This window comes from Pyrus communis, chromosome 16 (genome assembly GCF_041283825.1).
Source record: "Pyrus communis isolate YQ-2024b chromosome 16, ASM4128382v1, whole genome shotgun sequence".
NCBI classification, from domain to species: domain Eukaryota; kingdom Viridiplantae; phylum Streptophyta; class Magnoliopsida; order Rosales; family Rosaceae; genus Pyrus; species Pyrus communis.
Genome location: NC_142580.1, coordinates 15,366,470 through 15,383,681, shown reverse-complemented (window position 1 = coordinate 15,383,681; position 17,212 = coordinate 15,366,470). Strand labels below are relative to the sequence as shown.

The following is a 17,212-nucleotide window of genomic DNA, read 5'->3' as shown; positions in this document are numbered from 1 at the left end:
TCCAACTCATACACTCACATGCACAGCACATGCTCACCTGTAATTGAGTTGTTATGACATGTGGCACACATGTAGCCTATTAGCTTTGTTTTAATCTTAACCATACATTACAAACTAAGAACAAACACTTCAAAATTGAAAGAAAAAACAAGAAACTTAGATCAAATGCAGCTGCAAAAGCTTAAGCACCAATACTCTGTTCTAAACTGGTAGCTAATTTGACTCCCAACATTTCTCTAAAGTAGCTGAACTTTTCCTTTGGTAGTGCCATGGTCAAGATATCAACCATTTGTTCTCCGGATTTGCAATAAACAAGCTCAATTTCCTTCTCTTAAATTTCTTCCCTGATGAAGTGAAATTTCCTACTAATGTCCTTTGTTTTTTGGTGAAATACTGAATTCTTGGCCATTGATATTGCTGAAGTATTATCACACATTATCAATATAGGTTCAACTTTTTCCCCAAAGTCTTTTAGAACAGACCTTAACCACTTAGCTAGTGAAGTTGCTTCTGTTGCACTCACATATTCAGCCTCTCTAGTAAATAGTGCAACTGTCCTTTACTTAATTAAAGCCTAAGAAAACACACCTGAACTCATATTAAAGGCATACCCTGATGTCTGCCAACCCAATCACTATCACAATATCCAATAAGAAGAGCAGATTTTCCCTTCATATATTCAATGCCAAAATCCAAAGTACCTTGAATGTATCTCAGTACCTTTTTTGTTGTTCTCATGTGTTTCTTGGTTAGATCATGCATAAATCTTGCCAAGAGACTAGCACCAAACATAATGTCTAGTCAATAATTGTAAGGTGTAACAAACTTCCTAGCAATTTTCTATACTCAGACTCATTTACAACCTCACTTCCATCATTCTTGCATATCCTGTCATTTGCTGCAAGTGGTTCCCACAGATTTGCAGTCTTTTAGGCCAAATGTCTCCAACAGCTTCATTGCATACTTTTTCTGATGAATAAAAATGCTTTTCTTTGTTTGTATAACTCTCATACCAAGGAAATGGTGCAGCAAGCCCAAATCTATCATCTCATAATATTGCATCATGTCATTTTTAAACTCCTCAAGAGTTGTAACACTACTTCCAGTGTACACAATGTCATCAACATATAGAAAGACAATGAGAATTCCTGAGTTTTCAACCTTGGTGTATAAGGTTGGTTTCACTCGGACTCTTTTGAAAACTAGCCTTAGTAAAATAGGAATCAATTTCATCATACCAAGCCCTTGGAGTTTGCTTAAGGCCATATAATGCCTAATTCAACTTGTACACTTTATCCTCCTTACCTTGAATGACAAATCCCTAAGGTTGATCAACATAAACCTCTTCCTTGAGTACACCATTAAGAAAAGCAGACTTTACATCCAACTGAAATAGTTATCATTCCTTTTAAGTTGTAAGAGTTATCAATGTTCTTATGGTGTCTAGCCTGGTAACTGGTGCAAAGGTTTCATTAAAGTCAATACCTGACTTCTATGAATAACCTTTTGCAACCAATCTAGCTTTGTTCTTTTGTATTGTCTCATCGAGGTTCAACTTAGTATTGTACACCCATTTCACACCTATGACAGGTTTACTAGAAGGCCTATAAACCAGCATTCATGTATGATTATTTTCAATCATATCTAGCTCAGCTTGCATAGCATTCTTCCAAGAATCATCCTAAGTTGCCACTTCATAATTCTTAGGTTCTATAATGCATACATTGCACTAAGCCAGAACTTCATTGAGTGCTCTCCACTTATTTGGAGTGAAGTCATAGCTCTGTGATAAACTTAAGTCCCCCTATGAACTTGGACAATCAATGTTTAAACTCAATTCTTCATGTGGAGTGTCAGGAGCAATCCTAGAAGATACCAACTCTTCGTGTTCTTCTGGAGTTTAAACTAGTTCATTTTCTGAATTTCAATAGTGGTTAATACACTGAATACTTCTCAAAATTTTCTTCCCAACTCCAGCTACCATTTTCATGAAATACTGCATCTTTGGGTAAGATAATCTTGTTAGTGATAAGACCAAATATCCTGTATCCTTTTTCACTGGTGCTATATCCCACAAAAATGCACTTATGATTTTTACACTCAAGCTTGTGTCTCAGATTCAATGGAACATGAACATAGCATATTAAACCAAAGACCTTCAAGTGTGCAATTCCGAGTTTTCTTCCACTGTAGACTTCAAAATGAGTAATCTTGTCTAGAGACTTAGTATGACATCTGTTGAGTAATTACATTACAGTGTGCACAGCTTCTGCTCAAAACTGATATAGTGTACCTTTCTTATGCAACACAGTTTTTGCCATTTCCACCACAGTTCTATTTTTCCTTTTTGACACCATTTTGTTGTGGGGTGTATGACATGGTCAATTGTCTTTAGATTCCAATGACATTGCAGAAATCATTAAATTCAGTAGACATAAACTCACCACCTATGTTCATTGCTTAGACACTTTATTGTGTGCCCACACTACAATTCTGTCACTGATTTGAACCTTTTAAAGTACTCAAATGCCTCAGACTTGTATCTCATAAAATTGACCCATGTCATCCTAGTGCAATTATCTGTGAATAAAATGAAGTATCTATTTCCAGCATTTGAAGCAATTTGCATGGGACCACAAATGTCTGGGTGAACCAGTTCTAGTGAGAATTTAGCTCTCCAGGTTGGTTCTCTTGAAAATTCATCTTTACGTTGCTTGCCAAGTATACACTCTTCACAAATATTCTCAGAATCTTCCAAGAGTGGTAGTCCATGAACCATTTTTTGCATTTCTTGTTTTCTAAGTAACTTCAGGCTCCTTGTGTTTAGGTGACCTAGCCTCTTGTGCCAAGTCTAAGTGCAATGGGATAGGCCAGCTTTCAGTGCCAGTGATGTAGCTAGCATCATAATTATAGTGAAACATACGTTGCTTGTCATTTAAACATTAACAACCAAGCCATTCAAGTTCCAACTATCATAATTACAAACAGTGTCACCACCAAATAATAGGTAGTAACCATGTTTCAACATTTGCCTTACATTTAGGAGATTTTCGTCCAAACCATGTACCAGCATCACCTTTTGTATGTGTTTTCTACCTAACTTGGATTTAATGACAAGTGTGCCATTTCCTGCTACACTCACAATTTCTCTAATTCCCATTTTCACTCTTGCATTCAAATTTTTGTTCACATTCACAAGTAAATTATCATTCCCTGTTTACTACAACCACTATCAATAAACCAAGTGTTATTGACCTTCACCTAAGTTACAGAGTTGCAAACATAAAATAAAGTTCTCATTTCATCAACCTGATTTGCATAATTAGCCTTTTGCACCATCTTGATTCCACTGCAGTTTATGGCTTCATGACCAACACTATTGCAATTTGTGCATTTAGGTTTTCCTTCAAACCAGCACTTCCCATAGTGTAGCTTATCATAATGTTTGCAAGTTGTTTTGTTTGAATCATGAGTATTATTCTGCTTAGGAGAAAAGTTGGCTTTGTTATCCCTCTCTTTCCCTTTGTTCTTCCAATTCTTCCCTCATTTTTTATTACCAGAGAACCCACTATGCTTTGGAAATTTAGAACCAACATTTAGACTAGCAAATTCCTTCTTAGTAGAGCTCTCAGCATGCATATCTAGTCTTTGTTCATAACCCTTCAAAGAAGCTACAACTTCTTGGATTTCAAGAGTTTCAATATCTTTTGAATGCTCAATCACAGCACAAATTGAATCATAACTTCTAGGGAAACTTAGAAGCAATTTATGGACAACTCTCTCCCTAGATAATTCTTCACCGAAGCCTCTCATTTAATTCATAATGTCAAACAGTTTAGTATCGTATGCATATAAATATTAATCATCTCTCATCCTATATACTCAAATTCTTTGCGCAACCTTTGTAATTTCACATTTCTAACCTGTTTATCACCTATGAATTCTTGTTGCAAGATGTGTCAAGCTCCCTCCAAGGTTTCTTCATTGGAAATCTTGGGAAAATTTTGACCGATCACAACTCCTTGGATCAACCAAGAGCCTTAGCATCCTTCATTATAATTTTCCCAAAGTTTGTTGGAGTTTCAATAGCCACACCCTTCTCCTTTTCATCAACTACTACCACAACACTTTCTTTAGATGATTCTGGGATGGTAAACCCAGTTTCTACAGCTCCCAAAGTCCATGAGACATAAGATGATTCGCATTCTGATTCTCTAGGATTCATAGTTTTCACCGTTGAAAACAGGAGTGTGAAGCTCAAAACTCGTTAATCCAGTCATATTAGACTCGGATCTTCGATTTTTATAGGTTTTTAAAACACGATTTTACAACGATGAAGCTCGATGAAAGCGATTCGCTGAAGAACACAGAAATCATAGATTCACACCCAGATTAAAGCAATGAACCTGGCTCTGAGGCCATGTTCGTGTTTTATGATATGTGTGTGTGGTAATGGAGGTATCAAAGCTATATTTGTTCAAGCAGAAAATCAATGAGATGATGATCTCTGCTCGAAGAGGATGAAATAATGGAGATCAGAGAAACTCAGAGTCGTAGCTCTTTGGATTCGATTTAGGTGTAACTGAATTGATGCTTACAAGAAATGGAAATGGAGGGTGACTTATAGCCATTGGAGGAGCACTCACTCATCCAACTCACACACTCACGTGCATAGCACATGCTCACCTATCACTAGTACAAAAACATGATTGTGCGACATCAACTTGTACGACGAAGCAAATTTCGTCACGCAAAGTATGTTTGCGTGACGCAAAACACAAAACGTCATGCAAACAGCCTTTGCGTGACGAAGGCTGGCAAAGCTGTTTTGCGTGACGCATGTGTACCTACATCACGCAAAGCTGTTTTGTGGTATCCATAAAGATTTTGTGATATCCACTAGCTTAAATATTTTAAATTGAAGATTGAATTTATTCATTGTATTCATATAGGGTCAAGGAGTGTAATTGTTAAACATCATCAACATTGGAGTTAAAACTACCATTAAATCGTGATTTTTTATTTATAACCGTCGAAAAGTTTTGTCCCGTTACTTGATCTCTAAATGTTTGTTTTTTTACGATTTTTGGCTTATGCAATCTCGATTGATATACAAACAAGTTTGCTGGTTGGATCGTTGCAACTAGTTTCGTAGAATGTGTATCCCATCAAAACGATAATTTCACTAACACTTAGAGTTTATTTATACTTTCATTAAGTATAACATAAAGATATTGTGGTATCTAGTAGTGTAAATATTTTAAATTGAAGATCGAATTCATTCATTGTATTCATATAGGGTCAAGGAGTGTAGCTATAAAAAATCATCAAAATCGAAGTTAAAACTACACTCAAATAGTGATTTTTCGTTTATAACCGTTGAAAATGTTTGTCCCCTTACTTGATATCTGAATGTTTGTTTTTTTGGATTTTTGGCATATGCGATCTCGAAATATATACAAACAAGTTTGACGGTTGGATTGTTGAAACTAGCTTCGTAGAATACGTATACCATCAAAACGATAATTTCACTAACACTTCGAGTTTATTTATACTTTCATTAAGTATAACATAAAGATTTTGTGGTATCTACTAGTGTAAATATTTTACATTGAAGATCGAATTCATTCGTTGTATTCATATAGGGTCAAGGAATGTAGCTATAAAAAATCATCAAAATCAGAGTTAAAATTACCGTTAAATCGTGATTATTCGTTTGTAACCATTGAAAAGTTTTGTCCCGTTACTTGATCTCTGAATGTTTGTTTTTTGGAATTTTTGGCGAATGCGATCTCGAAATATATACAAACAAGTTTGACAGTTGGATCGTTGAAACTAATTTTGTACAATGTGTTTCCCATCAAGTTCAATGGTATATATATTTACTAAGTAGATTTTAATTTATTTATTTTGTACTAAAAAATAAAATAAAAAATAAAAATAAAAATAAAAACTTTGCGAGATGTAGGTACACCTACATCACACAAAGCTGTTTTTGCGCGACGCATGTGCACCTACGTCACGCAAAGTTTTTTTTTTTTTTTTTTTTTTTTTTTTGCTTTTCTTTTAGGGTTATTGCATTGCCTTTTTCTTTTGTGGTATCCACTTGTGTAAATGTCTTCGAATTAGTTCATTGTATTCATATAGGGTTAAAGAGTGTAGATGTAAAAAAATCATTAAAATCGGAGTTAAAATAACCGTTAAATCTTGATTTTTCATTTATAGCCATGGAAAAGGTTTGTCCCGTTACTTGATATCTGAATATTTTTTTTTTTGCGATTTTTGGCGTATGCGATCTCAAAGCATATACAAACAAGTTTGACAGTTGGATCGTTGAAACTAGTTTCATACAATGCGTATCCCATCAAAACAATAGATTCACTAATACTTAGAGTTTATTTATATACTTTCATTAAGTATAACATAAGATTTTGTGATATCCACTAGTGTAAATATTTTAAATTGATGATCGAATTAGTTCAATGTATTCATATAGGATCAAGGAGTGTAGCTATAAAAAATCATCAAAATTAGAGTTAAAACTATCGTTAAATCGTGATTTTTCGTTTATAGCCGTCGAAAATGTTTGTCCCATTACTTGATAAATGAATATTTGTTTTTTGCTATTTTTGGCGTATGCGATCTCAAAGTATATACAAACAAGTTTGACGTTTGGATCGTTAAAACTAGTTTCGTGCAATGCGTTTCCTATCAAAACCTTAGATTCACTAACACTTCGAGTTTACTTATACTTTCATTAAGTGTAACATAAGATTTTGTGGTATCCACTTGTGTAAATATTTTAAATTGACGATCAAATTAGTTCATTGTATTCATATTGGATCAAGGAGTATAACTGTAAAAAATCATCAAAATTGGCGTTAAAACTATCGTTAAATCCTGATTTTTCGTTTATAACTGTCAAAAAGTTTTGTCCCGTTACTTGATCACTAAATGTTTTTTGTTACAATTTTTGGCGTATGTGATCTCGAAGTATATACAAACAAGTTTGACGGTTCTATCGTTGAAACTAATTTCGTAGAATGCATATCCCATCAAAACAATAGATTCACTAACACTTGGTGTTTATTTATACTTTCATCAAGTATAACATAAGATTTTGTGGTATCCACTCGTGTAGATATTTTAAATTGACGATCGAATATGTTCATTGTATTCATATAGGATCAAGGAGTGTAGCTGTAAAAAAGCATCCAAAATCGAAGTTAAAATAACCGTTAAATCGTGATTTTTAGTTCATAACCGTCGAAAAGTTTTGTCCCGTTACTGGATCCCTGAAAGTTTGTTTTTTGCGATTTTTGGCATATGTGATCTCGAAGTATATACAAACAAGTTTGACTATTCGATCGTTGAAACTAATTTCGTTGAATGCGTATCCCATCAAGTTCAATGGTATATATATTTACTAAGTAGATTTTAATTTAGTTATTTTGTATTCATAAGCAAAAGGGGAGGGGGGGGAAACTTTGCTCAACGTAGGTCTTCATCGCGCAAAGTTGTTTTGCGTGACACAGGTGCACCTACGTCGTGCAAAGTTTTTTTTTTTCTTTTTCTTTTGGGGTTATTGCATTGCCTTTTTCTTTTGTGATATTCACTTGTGTAAATGTTTTAAATTGACGATCAAATTAGTTCATTGTATTCATATAAGGTTGAAGAGTGTAGCTATAAAAAAATCATTAAAATCGGAGTTAAAACAACAATTAAATCGTGATTTTTCATTTATAGCCATCGAAAAGGTTTGTCCCGTTACTTGATATTTGAATGTTTGTTTTTTGTGATTTTTGGCTTATGCGATCTTGAAGCATATACAAACAAGTTTGACGGTTGGATCGTTGAAACTAGTTTCGTACTATGTATATCCCATCAAAACAATAGATTCACAAATACTTAAGAGTTTATTTATACTTTCATTAAGTATAAGATAAGATTTTGTGATATCCACTAGTGTAAATATTTTAAATTGACGATCGAATTAGTTCATTGTATTCATATAGGATCAAGGAGTGTAGCTGTAAAAAAATCATCAAAATCAGAGTGAAAACTACCGTTAAATGGTGCTTTTTTGTTTATAACCGTAGAAAAGGTTTGTCCCGTTACATAATCTCTGAATGTTTGTTTTTTTGTGATTTTTGGCGTATGCGATCTCGAAGCATATACAAACAAGTTTGACGGTTGGATCGTTAGATTCATACAATGCCTTTGCCATCAAAACAATTGATTCACCAACACTTGGAGTTTATTTATACTTTCATTAAGTATAACATCAGTTTTTGTGGTATCCACTAGTGTAAATATTTTAAATTGATGTTCAAATTAGTTTATTGTATTCATATAGGATCAAGGAGTGTAGCTGTAAAATATCATCAAAATCGGAGTTAAAATAACCGTTAAATCATGATTTTTCGTTTATAGCCGTCGAAAAGGTTTGTCCCGTTACTTGATATCTGAATGTTTTTTTTTTTGTGATTTTTGGCGTTTGCAATATCGAAGCATATACAAATAATTTTGATGGTTGGATCGTTGAAACTAGTTTTGTAGAATGTGTATCCCATCAAAACAATAGATTCACTAACATTTAAGAGTATATTTATACTTTCATTAAGTATAACATAAGATTTTGTGGTATCCACTAGTGTAAATATTTTAAATTGAAGATCGAATTAGTTTATTGTATTCATATAGGATCAAAGAGTGTAGCTGTAAAAAATCATCAAAATCGGAGTTAAAATAACCGTTAAATCAAGATTTTTCATTTATAGTCGTCGAAAAGGTTTGTCCCATTACTTGATATCTGAATGTTTACTTTTTTTTCGATTTTTGGTGTATGCAATCTCAAAGCATATACAAATAAGTTTGACGGTTAGATCATTGAAAATAGTTTCGTAGAATGCGTATCCCATCAAAATAATAGATTTACTAACACTTAAAGAGTTATTTATACTTTCATTAAGTATAACATAAGATTTTGTAGTATCCACTAGTGTAAATATTTTAAATTGAAGATCGAATTCATTCATCGTATTCATATAGGATCAAGGAGTGTAGCTATAAAAAATAATCAAAATCGGAGTTAAAATAACCCTTAAATCGTGATTTTTCGTTTATAATCGTCGAAATGTTTTGTCCCATTACTTGATCTCTAAATGTTTGTTTTTTTGTGATTTTTTGCATATGCGATCTTGAAGCATATGCAAACAAGTTTGACGGTTGGATTGTTGAAATTAGTTTTGTAGAATTCGTATCCCACCAAGTTCAATGGTGTGTGTGTGTATATTTATTTATTTATTAAGTAGATTTAAATTTATTTATTTTGTATGTATAACACTTAAGAAATTGAATGGTATGTATATTTATTAAGTAGTTTTAAATTTATTATTGTAGTTTGGGTCTGGGTTTTTTTAGAAAAATATATTATTGTGGGCTTTATGTAAAAAAAAATTTAGTTTGAAGGGAGTAAAGTGAATTTTTAGTAAATTTTATAATAATTTTAAAAAAAATACCTTGCACAATGCCATAATTTGATCGTTGCGCAAAAGCACTTTGCGCGATGTCATAATTTATAACTACATCACGCAATTGTTAAAATTTTGGCGGTTTAATTGAAAAAAATAGGTGTTTTTTTACGGTTTAATTGGAAAAGAGTCCAGATGCTATCCACCCATCTGTCTCTCTCTTCCCTCTGGCTCACTCGGTCTCTCTCCCCTCTCTCTCATCTCGCCCTTTCTCACTCTATCTCGCTCACGTTCAGAGCCGAGTGCTCCTCCTGCTTATTTTCACATAGCACAAGCTCATAATCTCCCCTATCCTCACCCAGACGACATCGTTTAAGTTTCCTCCGAAGAACAACTTGGAGCTGAGAGTCCTTTCTCATTCTCATAGTTGGCTCTGCATGTGATTGTGTCTGAGCGATAAGCAGTCGAGCAGTGGAAGATGACGCACTGGCCAAAGCCATAAGAGCTGCCAAAGCTCTTTACCTCCTCCGAGACACCTACTTTCCAGCTGACCCTAATGACAAAATCTCCAAATTAAACGTCGATTCCGATCTTGCCCTCAACCTCCTCGATTCCATTCCTCTTGGTAATTTTTCCATTTACCCATTTTGTTTTAATCTCTGTTAATTCCATTTGAAGCTGACCTAAGTGCCATTTTATTATAAACCTAATTTGTGCCTTTCTCTTTTGTAGGTTTTCGTTGATATGCTCGTTTCAACTTTGAAGCTCCAATTTTGGACTACATTGGTACACATAGAAGCTTAAAATTTAAGAAATAGACTAAAAAGTTGATGAATTCGATAAAAGTGTTATTTCGATAATGCCTACATTGTGTTCTTGAATTGTTGTCACTGATAATTCCTTTGTTATTATGTTGCATTTGTATTTGTATCTTATTAGTTCAAGTTTCAAACACTGTATCTTTTACCAGAGCAAAGAAAACATTCGACTAAACATGCGAAATACGAATATCTGAGGGGAAAGATACTAGATGTTTTACCGAATTATAGAAAAGAAGCAAAGGATCATCTCTCAAAAGCTATAAGAATGCATTGTGACTTCCTGTTGTTAAGCATGTTTGTAATGCTTTCAGTTCACTTCCTGAAATAGATTAAACGACGATGCAGGCTAAGTTGAATCCATGTCTTGCAGATGCTTGGCTATGTTTAGGTAACTGCATTCGGAAGAAATGATATCTATCTTCAGCCAAGAACTACTTTAATCTTTCCCTAAGCAAGGTTATTCTTGATTAGATTTTTGTAGTTTTATTGCAGTGACCTCTCGATTCATTGTACTATAAGTTTTATGATTGATACATACATTGCGTTTGGAGGCAGGGTCTAAACAGGCAAATACTTTGTCAACTTTTGATGCTTGAAAGGAAAATGGCTCAAGGCAACCGTTTTGTCTCTCAACTTGTTTTTCCTGTTGTTTTTCATGATGTGTGCATCATTATGATTACCTAATTTTCATCATTTTTCTAGGTACCGACAATGAGGCATAACTTGTTGATGAAAGCATTCAACATGCCAAGGAAGCCATAACTCTTGATGTCAAGGATGGCAATTCATGGTGTAAGATCTCATAATCAACCATCTCAAAAAGTTCTATATTCTTCGGATTTGAGTAAGATTTATACTTGATAAGTTGTATAGCATGTAACACTTAGTTTGCTTTGCCATTTACCTTGGATGTTTGCTAGCCTTCTTCCAATTAGCATAGTTTGACTGGTATCTTGTACATGCATAAATATTTTCTACTCATTCACTTAATCCCTTGTTTCATTTCTTTGGTTATTTTTTGGAGATCATTGCTTATTTTGTTTAACTGAATTTTTCTAACTTTATTGGCAGACAATCTTGGAAATGCATGTCTTACAAGTTTCTTTGTGACCGGAGCTTAGGACCATTTCAAACTTCTACAATCTTTGAAGGCATACCAAAATGCCGTAAGTGCTTAAAGTAAGAACTACTGCAGAGTCAGTTGTCTATGTGATGTATTTCTTGTAAGTATGGATCTTTTGTCAGTTAGAAGATGTTCTAATGTTTTATGTTGCGTCTCAGGAAAAGGATGAAAGAATGTAGTCCAATCCAGACCTATATTTTAATCGTGCCACTGTAAGCTCAGTTTTTCTCGTGTTTTGTCTGGAATTGGTACTTATAAGTTTCTCAAGTAGATGATGATTCTTCAATCTTTCTTTTCTATGAATCAGCATCTAGATAGGTTAAAGATAGAGTTGTACTAATACAAGTGGAGATAATAGGAAACAGTAATGATAAATTATATATTATTTTCTTCTTTTGTTAAGTAAATAGGAGGATGTATGAACTGACATAGGTTGCATGAGTCTTAGAAAGACATTATGCCACCCGATTGGGTCCTTAGTACTGCTCAATATCTCATGTTTTGTACAATTATAAGATTAAGTTTCTAATTTCAAGTAAACAGATATCTGGAAAACTATGAAACGGCCCTTTTTGGATTTGAAGCTGCTGCTTTAAAAGATCCTGGTCTCAATGCTACAGAGAAGGTTCAAAAAATTGTTAGCCTTTTTGACAAGCTAGATAATATGTTAAGGGTAATGCATTTCTCGTTATAAATGTGGTATTCAGTGTCTTCAATGTTGAGATTAAGTTAGCCTCCTCGCATGAGTTTTCTACCCTGATATTGTTAAGTTTCAGTATCTTCGGGTGCTTTACCCATTGGTTTTGCTATTGTTTTAACTTTTACATATTATTTACAACCTTGATGTGTATTCGTTTGTATGCTATATTGCAAGAATTATGCACGACTTTGCTAGGCTTATTGTTGAGATTGTCAAAAATTTCGTTGCACTTTGATGTGTTTAAAAATTAAAACAATATCACGTTCCTTTGTGTTGATGGCACATATGTATATGTAGGTTTAATGAATTTGGTGTTGATGGTGGCCCTGTTGCAAAGGACTTAGCTCCCAAGTTTAATGTGTTCAAGAAAAATTTGTCTGCTAAGCTAGGGGTTACAATACCGGAGATAGACATAAGTCTTTTTATTTCTTTCTCTGCAGTTTCTCCCTTGGATTCTATGGTCATGTTGCGCATTTGTAGTTTGACTTTTGATATCGGAATTCAGATTTCAATTAGATTGCTTAGTTAGTGGGTCGTTTCCCAAAAGTGAAAATGGACATTGTCATGGAGTTTAATTGAATTCGGGTACATGTTTTAAGAAACATGATTCAATTCACTCGTATTCGAGGACAATATCAATAAGATTATCCATAACGAAAATAAACAACAAACTTGAATACAAGAACATGGAAAAATGTTCACAAAGTAAATGGTTTACTGAGGGAATTCGGGCAACAAGGTCATCCATGTCAAAATTCTACTCTTCCAACGAAGTTCGGTGGAGCAAAATTTGTTTCACATATTGACTACGAGAATGGTACTGCTCAACAACATTGGTAGAGGCACGAACAGATGCATAACCAATGATCTATTCCATCAAGACGGAAATAGATTCTGCAGGGTTAAGGTTTAGGAATATTATCCCTTATTCTTGAAGTTTTAGGTCTTAGGTGCCAAGGAGCACGCTTCAGGCATAGTGCCAAACCTTGGCACGCCTTGATTCTACCATATGTTGTAAAAACAAACTCGAAATTCGATTGTGAGAGAGACATACCCAAAATTGGATTTGGTAGGCTCCAACCGAAGGTGGAGGGGTCTGTTCGGTAGGCCTCTGCCAAAGCAGAGCAATACCGTTCGGTGCACCTCTACCGAAGTAGAGCATGCATTTCGATGCAACCTTGTCGAAGCAGGGCACCACCATTCGGTAGGCTTTGACCGAACTAGGTTAAGCCATTCAATAGACTCTAGCTGAACTGAGTCTATACCGTTCGGTAGACTCCAACCGAACTAAGTCTATACCATTCAGTAGACTTCAATCAAAGTTGGGTCTATACCTTTCTCTCACATTTTTGGTAGTACTCAGATCTCAGAATTTGGTAAACTTCTGCTTTCTACACTGCCGCTTCAGAAGCGGGTTAGAAACATGGAAGGACAAGAAAAGTATTCTCTAGTCAAAATTCAATCGGATTTATAAACTTTAGAATTGTACTCATTCATAGACGTAATCATGATGTGCTTTAGGAAATGTCTTTCATGATTAGATAGTCCATAGGAGCGAGCCAAAGAGCCAAGGAATCCTCGTTCAGGAGGTACTTCTGTGGGTAATGCTTCAGGCATAAGTCTTCGAATGAAAATCATGGCAGAGGCTTATTCAACTTTTCCATGCCATTGTTGGCTTCAATGGTTTCTCAACTTCTTGATAGTCAAGTGGAGATTCATGTCTTGTACCCCATATAAAGTGGTTTCTATTAGAAACGTCCAAATAAGGGAAATCGAACTTATCACGGTTCGACAATCCACAGAATTGGAAGGAACAAGATTGTGAATGATGTTATGGGAATGAATCATCCATAAGCATCAAGGTTACAACATTCGAGTTCTAAGACATGGTTTTCATGAAAAACATCGGGTTTTCATGGGTGTATTGTTTTAAGAAAACTTCGGGTTTCAAAGGCACCAAATTTGAAACTACAAGTTCAATTTAGTTTATCAACATTTAGTTCATAAAAGAGAGGTTCCTGCAAGAACACATAATACAATATGTTGATTTAAGTGTAGTCGATTTGAGTTGCTTCGGGAACTCAAGTGTGAGCTCTTCAGGACTACGAAAGGATGTCAACGGTTCAAAGTATAAAAATAAATTATTTAATCGATAATGTCCAAAAGTGATCTTCAGGTCAATAATTTTGGATTAATTATCAGATTATTAGATTGCAGGTCATTTTTAATTAATTTAATAGATCGGGACCAAACGGGATCGATCGTGGAAGCAAAATTAATAATAACATTCGGGTTTAAATTATTTAAAATGTCAAAAATTAGCATTGGATTCAAAAAACCATAGCCCAATAGCATTTGGGCTTAGGTGTCGTGAGTAGGGCAAAGCCCTAGTGTAAGATCCCACATCGCCCAAGGGAGTGATCCTTATATGTATATTCTCATCCCTACCAAGCACGAAGCCTTTTGGGAGCTCACTGGCTTCGGGTTCCATAGGAACTCCGAAGTTAAGCGAGTAGCACATGAGAGCACTCCCATGATGGGTGACCCACTGGGAAGTTCTCGTCTGAGTTCCCAGAAACAAAACCGTAAGGGCGTGGTCGGGGCCCAAAGCGGACAATATCTTGCTACGGTGGTGGAGCGGGCCTGGGATGTGGTGGACCCTAGGCCGGGATGTGACAATTTGGTATCAGAGCCTAACCCTGGCCGCATGTGTGCCGACGAGGACATCGGGCCCCTAAGGGGGGTGGATTATAAGATCCCACATCGCCCAGGAGAGTGATCCTTATATGTATATTCTCATCCCTACCTAGCACGAGGCATTTTAGGAACTCACTGGCTTCGGGTTCCATGGGAACTCCAAAGTTAAGCGAGTAACGCACGAGAACACTCCCATGATGGGTGACCCACTGGGAAGTTCTCGTCTGAGTTCCCATAAACAAAACCGTGAGGGCATGGTTGGGGTCCAAAGCGAACAATATCGTGCTACGGTGGTGGAGCGAGCCCGGGATGTGGTGGACCCCGGGCTGGGATGTGACACCTATAGGCTTTTATGCCTCGGGTTTGGTTGCTAAGTAGCCCACATGTGGCTGTAGGCCACGGTCCGAGAAATTAGGCAGCCTAGCAGCAAGGCCGCTGGCTTTTGGCCCAAAAACTAGTGTGGGGGGTAAGGGCCCAGTTCGGGAGCTAGCCCAGGGATATGCACGTAAAGCCCAGCCACAAGCTGGCTTTGGTTTTTGGACCGTGGGACAAGCCTAGCCTGCGAGGCTGGGGCGATAGCAAGCCCAACAAGCCAAAGGCTTGTGGGTTATAGGCTCGGGTTGGACCGGAGCTTCAGGCCCGTAGGTTATGCAACCCAGGCCGAAGTCTAGTTGGTTTCCAACAAGGCAGCGAGCCCAAAGGGCTGTGTGCCTTGTACAGGTGTTAATACGACACCGTTTTCCCACGCGGCTAGGCTTCAGGGCAGCGCGGTGGTCCGACATGGTGACACGGTAGTGCGGTGCCGTAAAAAAAAAAAATCCTAGTTTTGGTTTTTTTTTTCCTCGAATTTTCTAGGGTTTGAAAAACCCAAATTGCTTCTAATTTATTTATATGCTTTAACTCACAAATTCCACATAGCAATATAATTGTGTAATGCATGAAATGTATAGATATATTGACAAATATATGAAACATATACAATATACAACGGAAGGTAAATATAAATGTAGGGGGTTCATGCATCATGATGAATGCTTTCATGTTTCATGGTCATTTCAAATATCTTCCTTTATTTTAAGTGTTCCTAATTGGCAAAAAACAACAAAAGTCTTTGAATTTGTAGAAAGATCCTTCTCGGAAAGCCGGAATTGCATCTCCAATATGTTGTATCACGTTCAACACAAAAAAATTAAATTAAATCAATAGCATGTAGATCAATAAAATAATAATTTAATCATAAAAAGAATGATTAAAACGTAATACTCCTCTGATTGAAGATCAAAACTCTCTTTAGCGCATCGTCAAGAGCGTGCTGATAACATGTTGTAGGCATAATTTACTGAACACTTATGGAGACCATAGAGAGAGGGCGCGACACATTGAGAGAGAAGAGTGAGATGTGTAATTATGAGGTGTGTTCTGTTTCACCCCATTGTGTCTTTATTTATAGTAGTAAGGAAGGTTAATTCCTTACCCTTTTAAGAATTACAACTCTAATAAGATATTAACTACTAAAGAAAATATTCAAAGATATTTCTTAATACACTAAGATTTTCATAATCACATTTTTAATTTAATAGGACTGCAACAATAAATAATTTTTGTGCTTTATAAAGAAGTAGCTGAGATTTTTATGAGATTTTGTTATGTAAAGCATACAATCTAATAAGTAAAAAACACCTTTATCCACCTATACACAAATCTTCATCGGGAATAACGTATGATCAAATTCTGCATGTACAAAGTTTAAATGTCATTTGAGTAAGATCTCAAGGACGAGTTTAAAGTTTTTTGTTTTTGGCATTTGGACAAGTTTAAAGTTTGGATTAATTTAAGAGTTTTTATTTTAAGAATAAAACTTGGCAAGGCCTATTTAGGTGTTAGGAATGCTAGTAATCTTTTCATTTAAAATTTTTCTTTATTCTCTTTCATTTTTTGTTCTAATTACACGTTGACCAGAATTTTTTATTTTGTAGTCACTCTTGAAAAATTAACAAAGTTACCGTTTGAATTATACTGCGCTTTCAACCACGAACTAGTGGTCCAGTGGTAAATGATGGATTGCGAGGCTTCCTTCAAATTAAAAACTGGAGGTCTTGGATTTAAAACTCGTTGCTAGTGTGGAAGCCAGACTTGTGGTCAAGGGAGGCTAAAATGCCTCTGTAAGTCTTCCCAGCCCCCAGAAGGGGTGGATAACCATGGTTTGCCACCAGTTGTACCCCTTTTAAGAAAAATAAATAAATTATTGTGCTTTCATTTTTCATTTTTCATAAAGGGTAATGCTATAGAGACTAAATGTATTGACTATATTTTGTAAACTAAATGACATGAAGTTGATAATTAGATTATTACTTAAGTGTTGATTCATGTGTTTATTTCTTATTGGTGACACATCATT

The 17,212-nt window shown here is 35.4% G+C and overlaps 1 protein-coding gene across 1 annotated transcript; it reads left to right on the top strand.

Moving 5' to 3' along the window:
- The first annotated feature begins 10,540 nt into the window (after positions 1-10,540).
- LOC137732754 (uncharacterized) lies at positions 10,541-12,917 on the top strand. The gene is made up of 4 exons (XM_088688313.1): positions 10,541-11,086; positions 11,366-11,473; positions 11,576-11,629; positions 12,415-12,917. Exons 1-4 carry the CDS (start codon positions 11,082-11,084, stop codon positions 12,644-12,646), a joined length of 399 nt encoding a protein of 132 aa, XP_088544439.1. The 5' UTR covers positions 10,541-11,081; the 3' UTR covers positions 12,647-12,917.
- Positions 12,918-17,212: the final 4,295 nt, after the last annotated feature.

Bases quoted from the DNA above. Each gene is read 5' to 3' on its own strand.
- LOC137732754 (XM_088688313.1), top strand. The intron at 11,474-11,575 runs GTAAGAACTACT...GTTGCGTCTCAG, and splicing joins AAATGCCGTAAGTGCTTAAA to GAAAAGGATGAAAGAATGTA. The intron at 11,630-12,414 runs GTAAGCTCAGTT...ATGTATATGTAG, and splicing joins TATATTTTAATCGTGCCACT to GTTTAATGAATTTGGTGTTG.